Source organism: Ahaetulla prasina, chromosome 1, assembly GCF_028640845.1.
Source record: "Ahaetulla prasina isolate Xishuangbanna chromosome 1, ASM2864084v1, whole genome shotgun sequence".
NCBI lineage: Eukaryota > Metazoa > Chordata > Lepidosauria > Squamata > Colubridae > Ahaetulla > Ahaetulla prasina.
In genome coordinates this window covers 312,398,268-312,424,749 of record NC_080539.1, presented here as the reverse complement: position 1 = coordinate 312,424,749, position 26,482 = coordinate 312,398,268, and the positions used below count along the sequence as shown (strand labels likewise).

The 26,482-nt window shown below is 35.5% G+C and overlaps 1 protein-coding gene and 1 long non-coding RNA gene across 6 annotated transcripts in view; one reads left to right on the top strand and one right to left on the bottom strand.

Moving 5' to 3' along the window:
• Positions 1-2,099: 2,099 nt before the first annotated feature.
• NOVA1 (NOVA alternative splicing regulator 1) overlaps positions 2,100-26,482 on the top strand; it is a 146,618-nt gene continuing 122,235 nt past the window's right edge. The window contains exons 1-2 of one of the 5 annotated variants that reach the window (XM_058162180.1): positions 2,100-2,534; positions 4,295-4,438. In XM_058162180.1, the coding sequence (XP_058018163.1) occupies positions 2,399-2,534; positions 4,295-4,438 (280 nt within the window). In that variant the 5' untranslated portion in view covers positions 2,100-2,398. Of the gene's footprint in view, positions 2,535-3,081; positions 3,286-4,294; positions 4,439-26,482 lie in introns of those variants that run through there. The other 4 variants (XM_058162183.1, XM_058162179.1, XM_058162181.1 and 1 more) reach the window with 4 other exon arrangements.
• LOC131187693 (uncharacterized) lies at positions 3,454-26,000 on the bottom strand. Its single transcript, XR_009152605.1, has 4 exons — positions 25,792-26,000; positions 22,261-22,320; positions 11,510-11,605; positions 3,454-3,544 (listed from the first exon to the last, which is right to left on the bottom strand). It is a non-coding gene; the product is annotated as an uncharacterized LOC131187693 (long non-coding RNA).

Genomic DNA, 26,482 nt, shown 5'->3' with positions numbered 1-26,482 from the left:
AACTTTCCCTCCAAAGAGCACAAGCAATCATTTCTGCTATGTCATCTTCTTTCTGTGAAGAGCAAAGGGGGACTGGTCCAAACTTGATCAGTTTCTCTAAATGGTAATAGGATGAGTAAAAGTACATAAGATAGTTAAGGATAGCAATTTATACAAAACACACTGGTCATGGAGACTCTGCCAGCAGGGATTGAATTGAGCAAGTGTATTTTTTTTATTGTAAAGTCCTAGAGAAAGAGGAAAGAGACAAAAATTATGAACAAGGAAACATGGGAGGAATTTAATGGAACGAGTAACAAAAAGTAATAAACTGACTTTTTCTAACCTGATATCCATAAGATATCTCTTAGCATGATCAGCTATCTGGAAGGTTTTCAATAAGCATCCAATACCAGATGAATCAGTGATATAGCTGGGCTTCAAAAAACCATATAACCACTAGATAGCAGCAGTGACGGCAAAGAAGCTACTTTTTTTTTTTTGCTGTCTAGTAGTTGTTTGGTTTTTAGAGCTTTGGTAAAATGCTATTGTAGCTTGTATTGTAGTGTGATTTAACCAACTCATATTGAGTATTGCCAACCAGAAAACAAGGAACCAAGTAGATACCGGACTGAAAATGCATATAAACAATCTGAAGTGTAGTAATTGCTCTTTGTAATCATCACTTGAAAATGCTGGTATGTTGGTGTGCGGGGGAGATCAAAAGAAGCTATTCCTATTCCACTGCCATTTATTCCTCTCAGAATGGAAAACCAAAGGAGGAACAGCCTTCAATCATATGGGCATGTGCAAATCTTCTACCTGTTGACACACCTCTCTTTGTAAGATGCTTGCTGGAAAGTCAGGCTCCAGAGGAAGTGTGTCAGAAATAAGAGGAAACAGCTTTAAAGAGGAATTCTATTCTTCTGTTTTCCTGCTTTTTGCACAATACTGGGGAAAGGACAAGGCTCATCTAGCCTAGCTTCTATTCATATGGAGAGAAGGAAATCGAACAATGTTGAAAATCTGGTGCCTCCTTCCTACCATGCTACTCCATCACAGAAAGTACACGATCAACTATTTTGGCCCAACGCAGTTCTGCCACCTTCTGTTCCTTAAGGTGGGGCAGCCAGAACTGGAGAATGGCTCGAAATCGGCTGTTTTTATTTATTCCTGGATGGTCCCATCCTAGCACAACCAGAGGCAGGATTCAATTGTACCCATCAGGCACCCTTTCGCTGTCTTTTTTTGGCTTAACCTTCCAACCGGAGCCTCAAGTTCTTCCCCTCCATTGGTTCAGCTCTCCGGTTCTCTGGAAGGCCTGCACACGTATATTGTGTACACACACATATTTCCCCCCCCCTCTCTCTCACACACACACACACACACGTTAAATACATAAATAAATACATACCTCACTGCCCTCCCTTCCCCATTGGAGTGTTTGGGCTCGGAAAGTGTGTCCGCTTAGAGAAAGCTAGGGCGAGAGCCCCCTTCTTCCCTTACTACCCGAGTCGCGGGAACACGAGTTTTTTTTTTTTTTTTTTGCGCGTAAGTGTGTGCTGGAAGGAGAGATAGAGAGAGAAAGAGAAGGCGAGAGAAAGAGAGAGCGCGGCCGGGAAAACGTGGAGGGGAGGGGAGAGGGAGAGAGACTCTCAGCGAGCAACTCCTGACAGAGTCTAGCCCGACAGCGCGCCTGAGACTCTTCAACTGGGAGAGCGTGAGAACGCGAAAGCAGTAACAGCCCTTCTCGGTTCCGGCAGCCGCTTCTCCTCGCCAGCTGCAAGCGCCCGACTAGCGCCGGGAGAGAAAAGGCGGGGAGGGGATTCTGGAAGGGCCACAGAGTCACATTCCCTGAATCCAGTTTCTCTCCCCCACCACCACCAACCTCCTCGCTCACCCCCTCCTCCCCTCCCCGCCTCGCTCTCCCCTCCTTTCTTTCTTCCTCTCGCTTCCCCCCTCTCCTTTCCTCCGCCTCACTTTCTCCCCCGCCTCCCTTACCTCTCTTTCTCCCCTTATTTTGTCTCCGCTTCCCCCTCCCACCCCACTTCCCCCTTTTTAATTTTTTTTTAACCTCAGTTTTTGCTGGCACTGCACTGCAGCTGCTCCTTCAGCCAGCCGTCCAGCCTGTTTTTTTTTTTCCCTCCTCCTCTCCCTTTTCTCTCCCCCCCCCCACCAGCCCGTTTCACCGGTGCCAGACAAACAAGCGCCTTCCCCCCACTCCAAGAAAGCATCTCTTTTTTTTGGTGGGGGGTGGGAGCGGACCGATCTCGCAGATTAGCCTGAAATTTCGGAGGACGGAAGAAAAGCGAAAGAAGCGGGACGAGCCCCTTCCTCCTCCTCCTCCTCCCCCTCCCTGCTCCCCCCACCCCGAAGGGAGAAGCCAGTTATCCTTCTAGCAGCGGCGGCGGCAGCAAACATGATGGCGGCAGCTCCCATCCAGCAGAACGGGACCCATCCTGGGGTACCCATAGACCTGGACCCGCCGGACTCTCGGAAAAGACCACTTGAAGCTCCCCCTGAAGCCGGCAGCACCAAAAGGACCAACACGGGCGGTGGGTATTTTCCCCTCCTCCTCCTCCTCCTGCCACTACCCAATTCCCCACCCACCTTTCCCTTTCCTACCTGCCTCCTCGCCTCGCCTCTCCCTCTTTTCCTTCCCCAAACATTCCTTATTTCTCAAATGTTATCATTCATCAAAATGGCGTCGCCTTTCAAGCATCTAGCAGCCCTGTTTTATTTTAATTTCACATATTCGTAGTGGCGGGGCGGAGTGGGGGGGGCGCTTTTCAGCCTTGACCCTCTGGGCGAAGGAGCTCAGAAGTCTTCTTGCACCGAGCCTCTTTGCACGCGTGGTTAACAGTTGGAAGAACTAAACGAATAAATGGCGGCTGGAAAAAAGGCACTTTCACCCCCGGTTCCCTCTTCCCCCTTTTGTGAGTCGCCAGGTAGATTAAACGGCGGCGGCGGCGGCGGCAGCAAAACTTGTCTTATTTCCTGGCACCACTTTCCTTTTCGGTGGAAAATGTTGCACAGATTTGTGCTTCCTGGGGCTGGGTCACTGTGATGGGGTGTGTGTAAGCGCGCGTGTGTGTGTCAGAGAGAGGTTTGAGGAGGGAGGGCGGGAGTTGTCTGTCTTGGTGCGGTGACTTGTTAGTTAACATCCTGCTCTTCCTGGATGAGATGAGTTATAACGGGACCAGCATCTCCTCTATTCATTTGCACTGGAGTCTTCATAACAATGCACCGAGGCAGAGGTGAATTTATTCATCCAGCGTTAAGAAACAGCAGAAGTAGATAGCTGATGTATTTAAACGTTTGTATAATGTTTGTGGGGGGGATGCACCTGTATCAGCTGGGACGTTGACTCTGAGAGAAAGTGAAGCTGCTCTTAGGTGGCTCCTTGATGAAAGCAAACTTCTAAGATGCATTTAATATATAAAAACAAAAAACAAAGTTGGGCTGTTTAATAAAGAAGGGTCTTGAAATGTGTGTTGGTTTTACATGAAATCCTGTCAGAGCAGGGTTTTTTTTCCCCTAGTCCATAGAATTCATGGTGTAAGACCTGTGAAGGAAGCAATACAGTTGTTCAGTTATAAAGGAAAAGTTGTTTTATTCATAGTACTGATTATTCTTAACTATTTTGGGACTTTTTAAACTCTTACTTTGAAAATCTTTACATTAACAGTCACTTTTTAAATGCATGCAGGGTTTTAGCTTCTTTTTAACAGAGAAAAATTCTTCTTAATGTCCTTTAATGAGCTTAAGAGATCATTGCTACCAAGAAATGTTGAAGAAATACATCAGGATTACTTAGGCAAATTATCATAACCACATTATTTTGAGTTTTCTTCAGGATAACTTTGAGTAAAGCCTCTGATTCCGGGTTATTTAACAAAAAGCAGTGTATTCTTTGAAGACTATAGGGCAACAATACATAGCCTTTAGTTCTAACAATTTTCTTTCTTTAATTTGATTGTAACATTTTAAGGACTTTGATCTTTCCTGATCCTTTTCTTTGCCTCTGTGTGTGTGTGTGTGTGTGTGTGTATGTAATACACTTTGGCTCATGTTATTGTATCAAGTTAAATAGAGCCATACAGGAACAGTTTTATGCCTAGAATTATATCTTGAATTAGGTCATTGCATCCATGTCACCACAAATTTAAGAACAGATATTAATTTAATATTGGCTAAACAACTGCAGTCTGTACAAAAGAACGGTGTATTAATATTTGTAAGATAAAGGCATATTTTATAGGTCTCAGAGAAAATGTTTTCGAACATAAATTAACCTTTTGTCTCTTTTTTCCAGAGGACGGCCAATATTTTCTAAAGGTCCTCATACCTAGTTATGCGGCTGGATCTATAATTGGTAAGGGAGGACAGACAATTGTTCAGTTGCAGAAAGAGACTGGGGCTACCATCAAGCTTTCTAAATCCAAAGACTTTTACCCAGGTAGGTGTAAATCACAGTTCTTTTCTTGAATAATTAAAAAGAATCATACCACTACCACTACTAGTAAAGTGAATTATCAAATGTAATTCTGAACAAATACTGCTTTTGGTTATTTTTTTTGGTTATTTTTTTTTTAATCAGCTTATTATCTAGTACCAACTGTGTTGTTCCAATAAATATTTTAAAAATTAGATTTCACCTTTAGTATTTTGTTCAAGAAAATGTCAAATATTATAATCAAAGCCATAAGTTCAAACCAAACCTGTGTGCTCCTTGTAGAATAGGCCATTTACCTAAATTTGCTATATACTTTGGTTCTATTTCATTTCTTTGTTCACTTATATTAGTCAAAATAAAAGATAGGAAGTGGTGCTCTTCAGATATTTCCTTAGTATTTGGTTATTTTAGTTGTGATAGTTAATAGAAACCTATTATGAAATTATTGACACTAATGAGAAAAGGAGATAGATGTAGTTTTACTGTGGGCATAAGCATTAATACATTGCAAATTATTCATTACATGGTGAATAATGTACAGTGATATCATATACATAATATTTTTTTAAGATTTCTGAATTCCTGTATAGATACTGATTATCTAATATAAATTAAAACAAGTTCTTAATGTTTATTGCAGTAATAGCTATAGTCCCGATAGTGCATTGATTTTGTAATTCTAACAGTGGTAGCTTTCCATTGAGATGGCCTTTTTTCTTGTAGTGAAAGGAAAACTGCTTTGCATTTGCTGATTGTTTTCAGAAATATGTCTGGGCTTTAAAATGAGTTTAAAAGGCAATTGTGAAGGTAATTGAAAGAAGCATCAGAAGTGTTTCATTTTTTGCTATCTTTCATTTTGAAGTTTACATTATGGTTGGATACAGATGTTGTGTTTAAGAATTTGTTATTTTATAAACAGATATGTGTAGGTGAAATTCCACTCATGAAATGTTTTAAAATTTGATGCTACAGCTTATATAATTTTTGGTAAGCATGAAAGACAATATATGGTTGACATAATGTATAGATAATAATATTGAAAATAACAGTACTGCGATAATAACCTAGCTGCTAAATTGAACTTGGACACAATAGTTTAAATATAAATTACATATTTGTATGATCCATAAAGAAGATTAGAGATGATGGAGTGACGGAACAGATGCTATGACTGACAGTGCAAATTTGAAATTATATTCAGTTTAAGTATATACTGCAAAGCAAGATTATTTCTGTCTGCTTCTTTACAAGAATTTCCCTCCTAATTTAAATAATCATTAAATGTTTAATTGAATTGACTCCTGGATGCTTATGCAGGCACTTTACTAAAGCTTTATCTGAAAATAGAAGCTTTGCCTATATTTAAAAAAATACAAAAGGGATGGTGAGAGGTTTACCACATTGTGTTCCTGTGTGACGTAAACACATTCCCTTTGAAGGAAATGATAGCATGGAGTTAGCTTGTGTAATCTGTAACAGGTGTAGATGTTGCTGTATGACTGAAGTTACACTATAGGATAGCTTTCATAAATTTGGTATACATGAATTAGATTCTTACCTGAAGAGTTGGACATACGTGTGGCACTCAGTTATTACTTGAGCTAGAAATTGTTTCCCTTTTAACCATAAGCTTGAAAAATCTTAATCAACTTTAACATTTTTTAAGTTGACAACATTTGGCTTTATTTCAAACTAAATTTTAAATTGAACTATGCTAATATTACGCTACTCTTAAAATGGATATTAATATTAATAATTATAAAATTTCAGTTAATATGTTAGTAATTTTATACTGTGAACTACTTTTAGTATGATTATTAGTGCTAGAAATGGCTGATACTTAGTTTCATAGTAGATGCTGAAATATTTAAGCATTTTTATGTTCATATTGGGAGCATATTGTGCAATAAAATTATGTAACCCATAATATATGTTTGTATTATGTACTATATGTACATATAGTACTATATGTGTACTATATGTACTATTATGTACTACATGTGATAGTTACTGATCACAATAAATAAAAATAAGTCTTCAAATAATGCTTGTAATTAGTACTGAAAACTTAAAAATTTAAAAATTTATGTTAAATCTTAAGTATTTAAAGCTTACTGTATTTTCTCATTATAAAATTTTCATTCAGAGTTTAAATGCAACTGGCTAGATATTCAGAAATGATTACCATTATTCAGGCATATAACTAAATAAATTGTTAATGACTGTTTCCTACTGTGCAAATTGTTTCCAAATGAAAATTTTCAAGAAATGACATGATTGAATATTGGTCATTTTTCTTGATGAACTGTAAATTGGTTTGATATTTTCTTGCATTCTGTGTGATAAATCAATAGCTTTATTTCTTGAAATTCATTTTTGTAAAGTGCAATAAGTATTTCTTCTGAAAACTGTTATATATGTACTTGTGCATACGACAACAATATGTATGACCCTGTTCTAGTTAAAATACTAGTTATGGGAGAGGGAGGGTTGATATGTTATACTTTGTAAGGAATATTTTAAATTGCTTTATTTTATTGTCTCATCTGAATCCAGTGTGGAATGAGAGGGTTTTAAGAAAATTTAGTAAATAATGTCGAACAATAAATTGAAATGCGGGTGTAATCCTGTTCTCTGTTTCATTTTAAATACATGCAAATACATGCTCACATACATGGCCATCTATATGTCAGTATTTGTCTGGGGTTCATAATCTCAAGCTAATCAGAGAGAAGACCTTTTTAAAAGTGTTGGCAACACAAAAATAGAAGATGTTAATGAATTTAGAAAATAGTAGAGGTTAAATCTAAAATGGTATCAAATCATTTTTCATGATTTTATTTTTAAAGTGTTTATTAAATGCATAATTAAGATTGAAGTTGAAATTTAAAACTAATGCATGAAGAGATTGTATAACTTGGCAGTCTAATGCTTGAAGATGTATTCCAATGCAGATGTCATTTTGCATAATGGAACAACGAGATTATATGTCTTTTAAGTTTTAGCATTTGCCCTGCCTTTCGTCTCTTTATGTCAAGATGTTGCTTAAATAAAAGAACATTATTACAGTTGTATTGATGTTGCCAACCTTATTGAGAACTGATTCATAAAGAAATAGTTCTGCTAAATATTCAAATTGGATCACAATGGGCCTTGTGATCTGCAAAATTATTTTCCTTTTACATCTATGTGTCCAGTCATTGAATACAAGCTATTCAAAGGTATAATTCTCAGCTATACATTTTTTTTACTTTCTGTTTTAAGAAAAATGAAAGGATTGTTTCTAATAATAGTTCTATTTGTTTTATATTAATGTTGATTATATATGTTATGGGGGCAGCTTGATTTACGTTTTGTGTGTATAGAATATTTCTGTTTGTTGGCTTTTTTTAACCCAATGGATTTTTACCATTTACCACATATTTTATAATTGTTAATACTTAACGCTTAACAGAGTTAGGGTTTTGGACTTACTGATTGCATTTACTGTTGATAGAGAAGAGCTAGATTCTTTCAGTTCTAAGTTGAATTGTGCGCTTGTAAAAACATATCTTTTTTTAAAAAAAAGTCTGTTATTTATATTTAGAGTGAATCCTGACCGCAGAAGAGTCTGATGACTGTTTATTACTTAAAACTGTCTTCTAGTAAAACGTGCACAGGATTTTAGCCTTATATATAAACAGTGCTAGAAAGATTAAAGTATCACCTTGTGAACTGTTAATTCTTGCTCTCTTTTCAAGTCAATTAAGCTATCAATCTCTATGAGTTCCTGAAGTAAGATTCATAAATAAAAATGCTGCTATATTCTGAGTATGATGTATTCTGCCAAGTTACGTCAAGGAAGCTCAGTGTATTTATATACAACTAAACATTTGGAAGTGATTTCTAATGGAATGTGTTTTGGGATTAGATTATCAATGAGTATAGTTGAGAAATTTCTCAAAGTTGCTTCTCTGTTTTGCAGATGTTACATATCAGTATTGAGTTACTGAAATTTGAGAATGACAAAACTGTGAAAGAACACACATACTTCAGCTAGGTTTTAAAATATTAAAATTTATTAATTTATTAAATTTCTATTTTAACACAGTTGTAAGATGTAGCGATACATCATTATATGATTAATATATGTATTCTCTTGTTGAAAAACATGTAGCGGTTTTTATTTTTGTTAGAAAGGAAGATATCCAGCTTAGGATAAATCTTTACTATGTTCAGTCTTTCTTTTTTATTCATGTTCTATGCTGATGATGAAATGAATGTAAAAACTCAGTGTTCTAGCATGTTATTTCAATCAATACTTAAAACTGATATCCTATTTCTTTTAAAAAAAAAGTTATGTCCAAAATAGAAATACCAAGAGGTATTTCTCTTGAAGTAAATAGTTTCACTTACTTCAAATATAATTTGGTAAATGTTCATTTAAATAAAAGTCATATAATGTTGTCATTCAAAATTTTCATTGTAATTCTATGTGTTTTAGCAAACAAAATTATTTTGAAGTGAATGGAGAACATTTCTCTTTTAACTTTCTCTCTGATTTCCCAAATGCTATAGGTTTTGAACAATTACTTAAAAATATTTTTTTAAATCACTCTATTCAATAGTTTTTTTTCTACCAATAAAGTCTACTTCGTAACATGGTTCGAAAGAAAATAATGTATTATCGAATTGTTTTTGTATGCCAGAGAGCATAGTTGAAAATTATTGTGAAGTTGAGATTTAAATTGAGGCTTTGTGTAATAATCACCTTTAGCCATAGTTCTACTTTAAACAACATCTGTAGAAACTTGATAATGTTTGTACTTTGCAGCAGATGTAGTTGGAGTTGTAATCGTTCTGAGAAAGAGTTCAGTTTGCTTTTATGTATCACCAGTCTGGTGGGAATGAATGACTTGGTAGACTTGAAGGTTGTCAGTTGTCCTGTGTTGGAATGCTGCAGGTAATTGGGCTAGACTGGTGGGAATTATGGCAGTGCACTTCTCACGTTGCACTGCAGCTGCTGTTGATCTTAATTAATCTGACCCTTAGAGGCTGCAGTGTCATAGCATAAAAGGCAATACATACTACAGATTTGAAGTGCTGTTGTCATGCACTTGTTTTAAAAACAGTTTTAAAATGGCTGATCATTTATTTTCGCTTTTGACTGTGATAAGAGCAAATCTTTGCAATTTTATTTGGAGTTTTGGACATACGTAGTTATAATTTGCAAGATGCGTTTGAACACTTGGATAAGTATTTTGAACATTCTTTTGTTGAAAGAAGTTGCATTGAAATCAGTAAGAACTATTTAGAAGAAGCATGTGTGGCACATGCCAGATTAGAATCAGTATTGAATGCAGTGTAGAATACATTTCTTAAATGTATTCTTTATATAGATTTTGATTTATATAATTTTTACTTCACAATTAGTGATATATTTTTATCTTTACTTATTACATGGGATTTAATTTGGTACGTTAAGTACTACATACATATTTATTTCTCCTAAAATTATTTCATTGCCTAAATCTGACGAAAATTTTTCTATATACTGAATGCTATTTTGAAAAAAAAAATAAACATCCAATGTAAAAGTATTTGTCGATATTAAGTTTTAACACAATTTTTAATAGCATAATTTTAAGCATTCCGGTTAATTTTAACAATTCAGGTAGTTGAAATTTGAAATTGCATGATTCTGACTTTGTCATACTTTTTTTCAGAACTACTAAATATTTAAATAATTGCCAAACTTCAGAGATTTTTAAACCTTTGCATTATAGGACAGATATGACACAGCTACATATTTTATTTTGTTTGGGCCAAGTATGCTAGCCTGGCAAGTGCAATTTTCCTTAAAGTACTTTGTATGTTGCCAATTTCAAATCACATCTTAATCTATAAATCACACTTACTGAACAATATTGCTAAGAATCTAATTTATTTTAGTGTTCTAGTACTAAATCTAGTATTCTTAAGAATGCTAAATTTAGTATTGCTAAAATCTTACACGAGAGTCACTTTGGTGCAATGATTAAATAGACTAGCTAGAAAATGGTAGGTTGTGAGTTCCAGTCCTGCTTTAGGCATGAAAACTAATGGGTGATTTGGTGCCAATCACTCTCTCTTAGTTGTGAGAAGAAAACAATGGCAAGCCACTTTCCATGTAGCTCTTCAAAATGAAGACTGACTTGAAAGCACACACATGTATAAACTGTCATTCTATAGTTTAAAACATTTAGTAATGATGTCATCATTTCTTTTTTGATGCTCAATTTTACATGGTCCCTGACATTTATTTTGTGCTGCGTTATATATTGCGTCTTTGGTCAACATGGATACATCTTTCCATCATAATTAATAGCTAATATTTTAAGATATGGATATATGGACATTTTTTATTTGTTTTCATTGTCTTGTGGTTTATGTTTCCTGAAACATGATAACCTGTAACCACTAAGGAGATATTGTCAGTTTAATCTTGAGCAGAGCTTTATTCATTTTAGAAATATATATATATATATAATTTATATTTATATAAATTAATTAATTTATATAGCCACACAACTTCAAAAAAGTGATTCTGGATGGTCAAATTAATCCTCTGAAACAAAGCAAATGAAAAAATACAACCAAGAAGATAAATACCCCATAAATATATATGTATTTACCAACATATGTCTAGAGAATATATTTTGAGACAGGAGTTCCACATATTGATATTACTAGCTTTTGCAAGTTTGTTATTAACAAAAAAATTAGAAAACAGTAGAGCTTATTAAGAGTTTACAAAGTTTGGAGTTCAACTTATCTTTAAAAGTAGCATATGCATTCTTTTTACAATTAATGCAAAAAGAAAAAAAAACAATATCTTGGATAATCATATTTATGCCTATATATGTTGAGTAATAGCAATTTTAGCATGTAACTCCAACTAAAAAATACATGCAGCTTTCACTGCTATATTGAATGTAAAAGTGATATGAAATGGTATACTAAATGTAGTATGAAAGGACTTTATATTTTCTGCTTTATGCAATTCAATAAATGTTTTAAGTTTCAAAAGGTTTTGATTGAAGGTTTCGATTATACCTGCAAGCTGTGACTCTATATTCTCTTCTGCATCCTTTCTGCTATAACTTATTCAAGCAAAATGTGATATAATAGCAGCCGTTGGTGTAGAAGTACCTGGAATGACATCACATAATATAAGTTGCCTTAGATATGAGAAAGAAACTAAAGTTCTTGTTTTGGATGGTGATCTTGCATAAACAACTACAGTGTAGTCAAGGGTAAGACTGGTACATGGGCAAGTTAAAATACCATTTCTGAAAGATGATTCATTGTAGAATCTCAGATATATCATAATCATCTTTTTTAATCACAATAAAACTAATACAATTTTCACTTACAATAATTAGTTGAATCAAGTAGAAACTTGTCCTATGAAATATAATAGTACATTTTGTACTTGTTTTCAGAGGTATTATTACTTATATCGTACTTTATATCCAAGGAATCAGTCATAAAAGAAATACTTCTGTTTTTATTTAAAACAGGCTTTTCCCAATAGAATTCAGAGTGAAAATGCTGCATTGGCCCTCTCCCATGCTGTCATTTTGATTCTTTCTCTTCCATCCCTTACCCCCTAATCTACAGGTCTGCTAGCGAAAATGTTCAGATGGACAAATAACAGCTTGGGGGCAAGTATGACTATATATAAACGAAAAAAGGACGATTAAATATTTTAATCTTTTAAATTAAATATTTTAAATAAAAGATAAACAGTATTTAATATTATAAAATATTGAGATATTTAATTATCATTTATCTTGTCTATTTTATAAATAATTCTTACTGAAGGAAATCCTGTTGTATGGCTTTATTATGTTGTATTCATTATTACATTAGCATACTTAGCTTCATTGTGTATTTCTGTGACCATAAGAGGTAAAGAGCTAGTTTTTGCCCTATGTGCTTTTGTTATCTTTTTTAAAACTGCTGAAAGTTTTAAAGCCATTGGCCTTCTAAGCCACTGAAATGCATTTGGAAAAGGGTTGAACTCAAAAAGGAAAAGTAGACAAAGTCTTGAGTCTTTTCTACTTATAGAAGTCTCTGCCAGATCAAAAAGCCTTCTGTGAACTAATGGGTAACATTAGATTTTAAACGCTAAACAATTCAAGAGTTTGTTTCTGAGTAAGTCTCCATGTTTCTACCTGTATTTCTGATCAAATAAGCTGGTGGGTTTAGTTTATTGTGTAATGGCTGGGAGTGGGGTCTCCACACAGTGCTCCAGGTATGAAATTCTGTCGTGTGAATTTCAGCAGACTATGCTTCCGTTGTTTATTACTTTGCTTGGTTTTTTATTTATTTATTTATTTATTTATTTATTCAAATTTTTTAATCTAGTTTATTTTAATTTGTATTTTGTTGTTCATAAGCATTGTTGGTTTTGTTGTGATGGTTTCATTTAAGACAGTTTTGTTCTCTTATAAATGGTGCTGGGTTGTTCTGAGAATAAGAGGTTGTCAAAATAAACAGTTATATTTAGTCATAACGATTTGCTAAATATGGACAGAAAAAATTAACACTAAAATTAATATTTTATTCTTGCAAATTTACAGCTGATCCAGGGCACTGTGATTGTAACACATAGCTGTCCTTGTCTGAGGTTGGAAGGGTTAGGACAAATTAGTCCCTCTCTGATGGGACTACCAGGGAATACCAGGACGGTAGACTGGATTGGTTACTTGACATATTAGAAGAAGGCAATATGAAACTGCTTCTTAGAACAAGGCTAGGAAACTTCAAGTTTACTGAAGACACAAAGTTTACTGAAGACACAAAGTTTCAGTCAGTTTGAGGGCATCTTTATTTATCAAGACAGTATGATTAGTGAGTGCAACTTCCAGTTAGTTTTTTAATAAGTTTTCAGCTTTCATTTCCATGAGATTTAATTTTATTTTTAGTGTAATAATGCTTTCTGGTGTAACTGCATTTTTCAAAGCTTAAATCAAAAATAACTTTTAAAGACTCTAATTAGGGAGAAAGAGAAAGTTTAGTGTAGTGGTTTAAGGCACCAGGCTAGAGACTGGGAAACCATAAATTCTTCTCCAATTTTAAAGGTACAAAGCCAACTGGGTAGCCTGGCCCAGTGACCGTCCCCCAGTCATCAAAAGAAGGCAATGGCAAACTATTTCTAAAAGAAAATCTTGCCAAGAAAAATTCAGAGACATGTTCAGGAAATCATCAGCTGTCAAGATTGGCTTAAAGAGACAAATAAATAAAAATAAAGAAATTAGAGGACATTCATAATTAATCTCCATTAGAGTAGCTGCAAATTGAAGGCCTCCTGGTCTGACTTAAAGTTTTGCTGAGTGGTACTTGTAGAAAGGTATTAGCTGCATATAAGAACATTACTGAGTAAATAAGCAATTGTTCAAAAATCATTGTAATAAAGTTAATTTACAGGGAATAACATTTATGTAGGATCTAGTTAGAATTTCATATTCCTATTTCATAATGTTCTATACCTATATTAAATTTTATGCTTAGTTATAATATCACGTTGATGCAGTGCTTTTAAGAAATGCTTTTATAGCTGGAGGGATATAATTTTCAATGTAACGTATTTATTCTGTTTACGAGTGTCATGATTCTAGCCAGCTACTACTGCTGCTGTTCTTTCACTTGATGAATTCTCTTTCTATATTTTTAGCAAAATTTAGTAGGAAGATGTTTTCCTTGTCTCACCTCTCTCTGTTGGGAAATGCTTTTCCTTATTTCTGAGGTCCTTTGTTCTCTTGTTCCCTCAGCCTCTGAAATTCTATGCTCAGAAATTAGTTTGAAACAGTGTCATCAGCTTTAATATATTTCACTTTCCCTAATTAAAACTTCAAAATTTTAAAACCATTTATATTTATGAGTTGAAATGTTAAGAAAATTATTCAGGCAGAAGCTTCACAAAATTATGATTATTACTATATATAATTAAATAAGCAGTGAGATGGGTGCCAAACAAATCAAATAAATAATAAAATAATTACTGTCATGTAGCTGTGTTAATAGAAGAGCAGCATTGGCTATTTATGTGCAGTTTAAGGTGCTGGTTATCACCTATAAAGTCCTGTGTAGGTCTGGGAACTTCTGAAGTGGCCTGCCCCAGATACTTTAGCTGCCCAGTCTGTACAAGCACAAAATGCTGTTCTGAGCCTTAACTGCATAAGGTGACATGGAAGAGGTATGAAGGCACGCATTCTCTATAAGTACTTCTTTCCTTTGCAACAGCATATGAGCAAGGATGGCTCTTAGTTCTATGACCTTCTGAAGACTGTTTAGATCTTTAGATTGTTTTATCACTTTCTTGGAGAAGATAGACGAATAGTTGAAAACTGAGTAGTAAGTTGTAGTGAAATAAGAGGCATTCAAATTTGGTCAAGTAATTGAGGCAATACTGCTATAATGTTGTATTACTGTATTTATGATTTGCAATAGTGTTTTATTGAAACATAGGTTGGAAGACATTGGAAATCTTATAACCCATTAGAGCAGGTATCTTCAGACCATCTCCGGTAAATATGGCTGCACAAACTTTTTTTTGAAAACCTCAAGTGATGACGCACATATGACATCAAGAGTCATGTTGTTCTACTGCTGAATATCTCTTGTGGTCAAGAAATTGTTCCTTGTTTCTAGTTGAATTTCAAAATGACTATTAGAAGGCTCCTTAGTTGTCTTTAGAAGTTTGTATGTTTAATACCCAGCTCTATTTACTGAAATATCCAGTTCTTCATATATTTAATCTAGTTGTTTACCACCTTTGTTACACTTCTCTGCTTTCTTTCTAGTTCCTTAGCATCTTGCTTGTATTAAGACAACCAGTATTTTAGATGTAGATAGATCGTATTTTAGATGTAATATGACTAGCATAGAGCAGAACTATTACTATGATCTCAACATTGTAACTGTTGATAGAGCCCAATATTGCACAGAGTTCTGGCAGCTAGAGTATGTCACTTTGCTCAAGTTTAATCTATGATCTATCGAGATAAAGATGAGTCATGGCGGCACTGTGGTTAGAATTCAGTACTGCAGCCTACATCTGCTGACTGCCAGCTGATTGCAATTTGGCAGTTCAAATCTCACCAGGCTCAAGGTTGACTTGGCCTTTCATCCTTCCAAGGTGGGTAAAATGAGGACCCAGATTGTTGGGGGCAATATCTGACTCTGTAAACAACTTAGAAAGGGCTGTAAAGCACTATGAAGCAGTATATAAGTGTAATTGCTATTGCTACCTAGATTATTTTCACAAATACTACTGCTGAGCCAGGTACAGCCTATATGATTTTTTGTATATATATATATACTTGCCATTCACTTTATTGTTTTGAGAAAACGTCCAGTGCTAAACTGAAAATGTCCCAATGTATAAAGATCATTTGGAATTCTGTCTTGTGAACTGTTAGCAATTTTCTTGCAAGCTCTGAGTTGTCTGTAAATTTAATAAGCATCTTTTTATCATTTTTTCTAAGTCATTAATGTTAAAAAGTGCCATGATGAACCCTGAGGTACACTACAATGTACTTTTCTCTGTGTACATATACAGTAGATTTATTAAGGATTCTGTATTTAGTATGATTGTTCAATGAAGTGTGAATCAATCTGGTAGAAGGACCATTTATCAGGTGCTTTATTGAAGTCTAGATACACCAAATCCATCACCTGTCATTGGTAATCTAATTACTTCGTCAAAAATAAAGTAGTAAGATTTGTCTTGTCTGATCAATGTTTAATGAACTATTCTGGCTTCTGATAATCACCTAGTTCCTTTCTAAGTGTTTGCAAACCAATAGCTTGATGATCATTTCTAGTATTTTTAAAGTACAACTCAGTATTTTCATTACAACTCTGGGTCACAGACAAGTTAAGCAACATACAGTATGGTAAAAACTGAAAGGAGATGAAAACTTGTGGACTAAAACTAATTCATCAATAAAATTTCCCACCAAGACAAACAATAGTAAATCATGTGCCCGATGAAAGAGCCAAATCTTCAAGGTTTGTTTAAATAGCAGGAGAGTCAGTGCATTGGGGCAACTTTAGGGGAAAACTATTTCAGAGGGCAGGTTCCATGACAGAGAAGACACACTGTCTGTGTCACTTCATAAGGATGGGACCTGCTCAGTGCCTCAGAAGTCTTACTGGATGGCAGAAACAACGGGAGCCAGGGTAATTCCTTAACATCATTTGATGTCATTTTCTATATAGCTTAGAGTCCTTAGATCAGGGCTGCCAAATTCGTGGCCCGTGGGGCAGATACATCATGTGCAGGCCATGCTCATACCTGATTTGGCAAAGGGAAAAAAGTCCTGATACATCATGTTATGCTGCCGTGACACCATGAGTTTGACACCCCTGCCGTAGATTGATTATATAAAATCAGTTAGTTGTCAACTCTTCGCAATTATATTTGTAGTAATTCATGTCATCATTATTATTTTAATCATCCTGCTCTACCTTTTAAGGATTTTTGTTAATGTGTGCCTTTGAGTTAGTTAATCTTGAATCCTGGTGACTGCCTAGAAAAAATCTAAGCTGTTTTCCTAGCAGTATTTTTGGAAGTAGTTTGCCATTGCCTTCTTCCTAGAAAGAGTGACTGGCCGTAACTGGTTCTGAAAAGATTGTGGAACATGATCAATATACAAAGGGTTTATTTTTTTTCCTTATCTCCTGTGATTTTTCAGCAAGGCTATTTTAAAGGTTTTATCCATGGGAAATATTACATTTTAGTTATTCCTGTTTGCTGAAGTGAAAAATTCCATTATCTTTAAGCTCTGCTCTTTCCTTATACTTATTAGCTCATGGTGAGAAGAAGGTAGTTAACAACTGCAATATAAAATTACATCTCTTGTTGAGTTCCATAGATTACCAAGATTTTCTGACTTTCTATTCAACAATGGCAGGAATAACATATCTATTTCCTGCTTCTGCTTCCATCACAAACAATGCTAACACAGCTAAAATGAAGAAAAGCTGAGATAACTTGGATAGATTATTACATGGAATTGTAAATTCCATTCTGTGGAAATTAATAGTTTTATTCTAATTGGAAGATGGAAGATTCTAGGAGAAAAATTAAACTGATGTTGCATGATTAAGTTCTGCTTATCCATGAATTATTCTGTATTGACTTTTTTAAAAAGTATATTATAAAGTGCCATGATCATTTTGAATAATCAGTAAGATTTGAATTGTTCCCAAGAATATGATTTATTTATATTCATTATGATTAAAATTCATGAAGAGAGGGAATGACTTCTACAGGCAGGCAATACTAAAGTTGTGGAATTGTTTTCCCGTGGAATTATCTAAGCAATATGCAATGGATTTAATATTATTTATTACGTCAGGAGAAAGCTATATATTCTAGTACCGTGGTGGCGAACCTATGGCATGTGTGCCAGAGGTGGCACGCAGAGCCCTCTCTGCTGGCACATGCACCATTGCCCCAGGTCAGATCTCCGTGGCGTTTCTTTCGTGAGCTTCTGTTTCCCTGCAAATGAAACAGAAGCTCACAAGATAAAAAGATAGTATCTCTTGCCGCACTACTGTTGTTGGGATGCCTCACATCCCGCCAGCCAGCTGGTCTTCGGGTCACTATGCACGCATGTTCGTGCATCTGCATGTCCCTACACATGTTCGCACATACATACACCTTTCAGTTTGGGGATGCAAGCGCAGTTTGGGCACTCAGTGTATAAAAGGTTCGCCATCCCTGTTCTAGTATATTGAATAAAACTATAGCTTTCAATTTAAATGTGTAATCCTGTGCCCAAGCAGCACAGATGAATTAGATGATGAGGGAAAATTCTGTGCTAAGTACTGTTAAAAAAGGAGAGAGAAATTAAATTGCTACTATTGTGGTGCTCCCGTTGTAAAGTCTTCCATAATGTTGCATTAGAAATACCATATACTGTTCTAATCTTGGTTCCTGAAGGATTCTGAAGACTTAGAAAAGTTGTGAAAAAGAAAAGTAAAATGCTAAAGCTTCAGTAATCACCTTCCTACAAAAAAAGGTTCTAGTACTCATGGATGTTGGGAATGTTATAATGCATGAAAAAGAAATATATATTTCTTTTGCTATCTTGAGATTGTCAGGGTTAAGTCGATTGCTAGTATATTTGGAAGCGGGTAACCTTTTCAAATATGTATATAGAATTTACTATGGCAATATGTAGCAATGGCTACAATTAGGTGACTTTAAAATGGATTAACTAAATTAATAGAAGATAAATCTCAGTGGCTATTAATCGTGATGGATATTTGCAGCTTCCAAACCAGCATATGCTGAATATAATTTCCTTGAAAACAAAACTACAAAGAAGTGATACCTGCTGGATTGGGCAGGTTTTTATATGGTTCATTAAGCTTGGGTCTTCTTAAATGCTATTGAATTTACTGCAGTGCAGTATAGACAAGAGATTAATGATAAATACCAAAATTAAATGTGAATTGGTTATTAGATTATCATAACAGTTTTAATATATAAAGTAACAACTTAAAGTTAAGTACATATGTCAGTGCAGTGCATAGTCAATGTCATATTCTGTATCTGCATCTATATTCTGTATCTCTTTCAAACATGACATTTGGTAATTTCTTTTTGGATTGGACAAAACAGAGGAATATATATATTATTGAATCAGTTTTTATTTTTAACATCACAACTATATAAAAATATACATATGTAGGACATTTAGGTGCAATACTATTTATTACTCAGGAATCTTTTTAATAGATTATAAATGTAAATATGTAACAATATTAGATAGTAGATGTAAATTGTACATTTTCAAAGCTGTGAACCCTATTAATTGATTGATTGATAGTTTAAAGTTACCTGACTGAAAAGTCTCTGAGTAGCTTAACAATATGTATAGTATTTAAATATATAGTATTTAAAAAATATGGACGTGTGATAGCTAACATGTTAAAGACACTGAACTTGTCAGCTGGAAAGCTGACAGCCCAGGTTCAAGACCTAAGCACTGTGCAACAGGGTGAGCTCCCATTACTGGCTCCAGCTCCTGCCCATCTAGCAGTTCAAAAGCATGCAGATACAAGTAGATATATAACTGCTTCGGTGGGAAGGTAAAAGCATTCTCTATGTCTCAGTGCATAGTCATGCTGGCCACATGGCCATGGAAATTTCTTCAGAGAATGCTTTTACCCTTGGCTAAGAAACAGAGATGAGCATTGTTGCCTAGAGTTGGACATAATTGGACAGGGAAACCTTTACCTTTTACTTTATTTAAATATATATAAAAAACTTAAAAAATGTCTGCCTAGATAAAACCACATAAACTGCAACAAAGATGATAAGGGGTCTGGAGGCTAAATCACATGAACAGCTTAGGGAAGTAGTTGTGTTTAGCCTAATAAAGAGAAAGCTTGGGGAGACATCAGTCTTCCAGTGCTTGAAGGGATGTCACAAGGAGAAGGGTGTCAATTTGTTGTGGTCCGTCAGCAGCCTGCAGACCTGGCAGCAGAGTTGGACAGTGAGGAGGCTGAGGAGACGATGGGCCAGTCCTGGAGTCAGGGGAAGGCCTGGACGAGGACTCTGCATTGGAGGCAGAGATGGGGCCAGGGCCAAGGAGTGATGCGTGGACTCTGGAGCTTCCAGAGCGGACAGCAGAGAGAAAGAGGAACAGGAGGACCCTGTTCCTTGTGCACACATGAGAAGAGCTGCTAGAAAGCAAGAGCAGCTGAAGCAAAAAGGACAACTCAGGAGTAAAGCCAGAAGATGATTGGCCACTCCTATAAGGCTTAAAAGAGCAGCTATGAGCCATTGGGTTCTTTGTGGAAAAGCAACATTGATTCCATTGCTTCTTGTCAGTGTCTCTTGAACTTTGTGGGGGGGGTTGCCAAAAAAAGCCTTTGGCAGGTTGCAAAAGACAACAAAAGTTGGTGATAAGGCCGAAGGACTGTTTATGAAGAATTTGTTTTGGACTAAGCGGAGAATGAATTAATTCTCAGCTGTTTTAATAAAATATGTTTGTTTAGGACTAATTGTGTTTGTTAATCACTACTTGGGCCTTGGTCACAACACAATTTATTCTCTGCAGACCTGAAACAAGAAGCAATAGATGGAAGCTCATCAGAGGGAGTTTCAATCTGGAAATAAGGAGAAATTTCCTGACAGTAACAATGATTATTCAGTAGAACAGCTTGTCTCCTAGAGCTGAGGGTACTCCACTGCTGGAGGTTTTAAAGAAAAGATTGGATGACCATTTATTTGGGATGGTAAAAGGATTCCTGTCTTGGAGAAGGGGTTGGACTAGAAGATCTCCAGGATCCTTTCCAGCCCTTTGATTCTATGTAATGAGCCCCCCCTCCCAAATCCCTGGCCTGGGGACATAGCCAAGTCTTAAGAGATTTGTGGCTTGGGCCATATGTATGTCTGGAGGATGCTCTTTCATATGGTAGGTGGTGTAACAGAGGCAATACACTGTCTTGATATCACAAGATGACAATATTTAATTGAGGAGGTCTTACTACTTGTATTGGAATGGCAGAAACAGTTGAAAATAGGTAATTCCTCAAATAACCAGGTTCTATGCCCTGAAAAACTTTATAGGTGATGATCAACAGCTTGAATTGTATCTGGAAGTCAACTAGTAGCCAATGCAGCTTGTAAAGCAGTACGGACACTTGGGAATAATGAAGAACTCCCATTATTGCCATACTAGTGGTGAAATTTAAAATTTGTTACTACCGGTTCTGTGGGCGTGTCTTGGTGGGGGGTTAATGAGACTGGATGGGTGTGGCCAACTTTTTTTTTTTACTGTTAAAAGCATTTTTTCTACAACCTCTTCAGTGTAAGAGATTGTAGAAAAAATGCTTTTAAAAGGCTCCTCTGATGTTCCCAGCTGAGTTGCCTGATTGTCAGAGGCTTTTCTTTTCTTTTAAAAGTATTTTTTTTTTTGCCTTTAAAAGAAAAAACCCTCTGACAATCAGGCAACTTAGCTGGGATCGTCAGAGGAGCCTTTTAAAAGCATTTTTTCTACAACCTCTTACACGGAAGAGGTTGTAAAAATACTTTTAAAAGGCTCTGGCGATCAGGCAACTCAGCTGGGATTGTCAGAGCCTTTTAAAAGCATTTTTTACAACCTTTTTGGCCAGAGAGGTTCTAGAAAAAATGCTTTTAAAAGGTTCTAACAATCCCAGCTGAGCTGTGCGATCATTAGAGGCTTTTTTTTTACTTTTAAAAGCATTTTTTCGCCCGAAGAAAAAATGCTTTTACAAGTAAAAAAAAATACCTCTGATGATCGCATGGCTCAGCTGGACATGGTGGGGCCCAGGGATTTTTGTTAATGATTCTCCGAACTGCCCGTTGCTATTGCTACTGGATCGGGCGATCTGGTCCGAACCAGGAGCATGTCACCCCTGTGCCATACCACTGCATTTTGAGCCAACTGTAACTTCTAGATGGTTTTCAAGGGCAGCCTTTTGTGCAATGGTCCAATTATGAGATGATTAGGGCATGAGTAACCATTTCCTGGTCAAAGAAATGGTGTAACTGGGGTATAAAGTGAACTTTAAAAGGCCCTCCTGGCTATAATTGTTACCTGCTTTTTGAGCAGGAGCTTTGAGCCTACAAATTGCGTAATAGCCTCAAAATGGAAAGTACATTCTTATCCAAGACCAGAAGTGTAAATGTCCCTGGCTAGGGGTCTAAAACAGCTATAGTAATTAAGTCCTGTCAGGATTGAGCCAAAATCTTTTCCTCTCCACCCAGACTATTTCTCTAAACTCTGACATAGAATTTATGAAATTGTTCTTACCTCTCAGGTATCCAAAGTTGATTCTTTTTCAATTTGGGAAAGTCCAGCAGAAAGTCTAGCCTTAAGAAAGAAAACAAAGTTTTAACGGTTTCAGATATGAAAGATGTTGGTCTCTTTACCATGCTCCTGCTACTACTGTGGAGATTACTCTGGAAATTTTACACTATAGAAACTATTTAAGGAATAATACAAGATATAAAAACCAGTTATGAGGACAATGAATGTTGATTTTCCTTCTTTTTACTTAGCTGGTCAGTTGCTGTACAGTGGACTCATTGGATTTCTTTTCCTAAGTTTCTCAACAATTGTTTGAGAACATTAAGAACTGACACAACCATCTTGGAAAGCAAAGCATGTCAATGATAAGTGTGTCATATCATAGTTCAAAGATACTATGTTCCCTAAATATCCACTTTGCATTTGCAAGTAAAATACATGTATGTGTACATACACACATGCTAGAGTTATATTGTGTGCAATAATGTGAAATGTCTTTGAAATTGAAAACAAGCCCTAGATGTCTGGTTAGCCAGCTAGCCAGATCAGGGGTGAAATCCAAAAATTTTCCCTACCTGTTCTGTGGGCGTGGCTTGGTGGGCGTGGCAGGGGAAGGATATTACAAAATCTCCATTCCCACCCCACTCTGGGGCCAGCCAGAGGTGGTATTTGCCAGTTCTCAGAACTACTCAAAATTTCCGCTACCGGTTCTCCAGAACCTGCTGGATTTCACCCCTGACCCAGATGTCTGGTTAGCTAAATAGCCAGGAATGCCTGGATGAAATCAAAATGCAGTAGGGGACATAAATTATCTGTTTAACTTAGGTTCAAGTACTACAATATTTTAATTATGCATTTGTATATAAGGGATAATTGGATAACAAAACAGTGTTGTCAGAACAGAGAAATTGTTCTGTGTCATCTTTCATTTACTGTGAAACACAGACACACACAGACACACACACAATATCTCACTGTTTAAATATGTTTGCAGTGAGAGCATTGGTAACTTTATAGACAGCTATACTTTTATTTTTTTATTTTTTGCCATAAAATAGATGCTTACTTTAGTGCTTCACTTATATTTAGTAAATGTGTATTTTATGAGTATTTATACATTGTCCCAAAAGTGTTCAGTCAGTTAAAGTATTTGATTAGAAAAAAGTCTAATGAAAAATCCTAATGCCTAATGAAAAAATCTAATGAATTAGATTATTATAATTTGTATTTTATGCTTAGCACATTACAAGTTTTTTTGGAAGTTATCTAATCAGATATTCTTTTAAAAATCTAAGTCTTGAAAACCCAAATTACGATTTGAATATATAATACTTTTATAATATTATTTAGAGATATTCCAACAAAAAAGGGGAAAAAACCCTCTTAAAATTCACATTAGGAGAAAAATGCCTATTTTGGTTGCCGATTATATAATCTTCTCAAAATATTTTTGTGGAAAGTTTCCTAGCAAATATCACTCAGAGAAGCATCACAATAGTTCCTTTCTTTTTACCACTAATAATAGTATTTGTTACTATGAAAACAGTTAAGGCTAAATGTGAAAATAATTGTAGATGATCACTGTTAATATTGTGAAGTTATCTATACAGAGTTAGTATCTACCTTTCTGAGGTGATTATTGCGACTAAGAAATGAGTATATGAATATGAAATTTAAGCTGTCATCCTAGTGTCAGCTTCGGTTCACCTTTAAGTGTTATGAAATGTTTGTAAATCTTTTTTTTTTTAAAGTTTTTATTGGTTTTATTACAACGACACAACACAAGACAAACATAACACAAACACATAATCTGTTTTCTTTTTACATGACGGTTTCGTTCCTTCAGCTTTCTGCTTTATACATTCCCTTTGCCTCCCCCCCTTTTTTTTTACTATCTTTGACTTTATCGTCCCTTTACATCTAGTTTCATTTATTTACAATATTGTACACATTTGTTATCTTCTCCATCCTTTTTTTCTATTCAGTTTTCCTATTCTCCAACCACTCATACCATTTGGTCCATATTTGATAATATTCTGTCTCTTCCTTTTCCTTTATTTCTTTTGTTAATTTATCCATCTCTGCACAGTCCAGAAAAAAAAATATCTTTGTAAATCTTAACAGGATTTGTAAATTTCACTTTCATTGGATACCTCTGTACTTAAAACAGTAATTAGTATAATTTTATGCATATTTAATATATATTAAAAATAAATTAGGTGCTTGTGAGCATTAAGCATTAAGCATTAAGCATTAAGAACAAAGCAACAGAAGAATACATCGTTAATACACCGTTAATATGCCGTTAATACACCGACCCGTACACTCTCACAGAGAGGGCCTTCTCAGGGTGCCGTCCGCCAAACAATGTCGGCTGGCGGCCCCCAGGAGTAGGGCCTTCTCTGTGGGGGCACCAACACTCTGGAACAAACTCCCCCCTGGCTTACGTCAAGTGCCTGATCTTCGGACCTTTCGTCGTGAGCTTAAAACATATTTATTTATCCAAGCAGGACTGGCATAAATAGTTGCTTTTAAACTGGGGTTTTAATAATATTTTAAATTTTTAAATGTTTTAATTATCGGCCGCATAGTAATAGTTCATTTTAAATTCTTTTAATTGTACATATTCTGTGTTTTATTTTGGCTGTACACCGCCCTGAGTCCTTCGGGAGAAGGACGGTATAGAAATTTAATAAAATAAAATAAATTAAATAAAATAAATTAATATTTTTTCAAGGCGGTTAAAATAAGATATTTCACAATTCCTTGTATTTAAACTTACAAAGTAAAGCTTATAAAGAATTGATTATATTTATAAAGGTTAATTATATAAATAAAAGACCACTGAATCACGTTATTCAATTGTTAATGTATGGTATCTCAATATTCATTATACAAGGTATGACATTTATTTTTACAACATATCGCACAACAAGATTCCAGGTAGCTTCCACTAAATGCATTGAAATAATAATATAGGTAATCCTCAATTTATGATAGTAATGGAGCTTGCCCATTAAGGTTAAATGCCCAGTTAAATGAAACTCGTTATGTGAAAGAGCCCTCATCTTGGATTGCCCCAGTGCATATGTTAGACAAATGCAAAGGCTGTTAAGTGCACATGGGATGTTCTCAGGGATGCCTGCCTTGGGCCTCCCATGGTTTCCCTTCTCTCCCTGAGACACCTTGTGCTCACTTCCCACCCTTGGGGTCTCCACAGCCACCTCTACCTCTCACAATCCCTCACTTACCCTCTGAAGATCTGTAGAACTCGGGAAGTGGGAGAGGGAAAGGAAAGTAAGACTTTCTTGCTGGGCCATGAGGGATAATTCCATTGGGCTAACAGTTCAACAAACCATTATAGTAATAATCCCTCTGTGAGGAACTACTTTTACATGAGGCTTATGTTTCCTGTGTGCTCTGAGGAAGATGAGAGGATCAGCCATACTGGACAAGTAATACAGATGAACCAGATAAAGAGTGATGAGTCTCCTATAAACAATATGATGAGATGTAATTTGAAGAAATCCATACCAGATCCACTGTCACCCTGGTAAACAAGGACCAGAGGAGGAATTGGAATTCCTGGATTTCTGGTGACAAATGGGTACAGGATTTAAGAATTCTGGCTGAGCAACCAGGGTCAACCGCAGCTGCAGGACAATTGGAAAAAAAGGTATCTGGTTTAGTTTAGTGTAGTTTAGTTTACTTTATTGTCATTGCACCTCGTACAATGAAATTAAATGCCATCTTCAGTCTACATTGTAACTATAAAAATAAAACACAAACACACATCCTTCATATTCTATACAATTGAATTGAAAACCCCTGATATTGCATTAATATTGCATTAATTATCCATTGCAAATATACAAAAAGTGAAAACAAAGAAGTAATGATATGTTACTTCATATCATATCATGGATGATATAATCCAATGAATAGAGAATATATCAAATGATGTGCTAGTTCTGGAAAGAATATGATCCAGAATCTGAAATGACAGAGCAAAGATTAGCTGATCAATGTTTATTTATGTAAAATAAAGTATTCACAGAAGCAAAATTGCAAAGGTCTACCCACAGCAAAGGCAACTAAGATTTGACAGAATTAGTTTAGACTGCAGAGGCAAACCAGAGGGAATCAGCAGACGAAGGCAGCATAGGTATTGAATTCTTTTCGTTCACAATCTAGGCACTTTTTCCTCTGTTTAATCTTCAGAAAG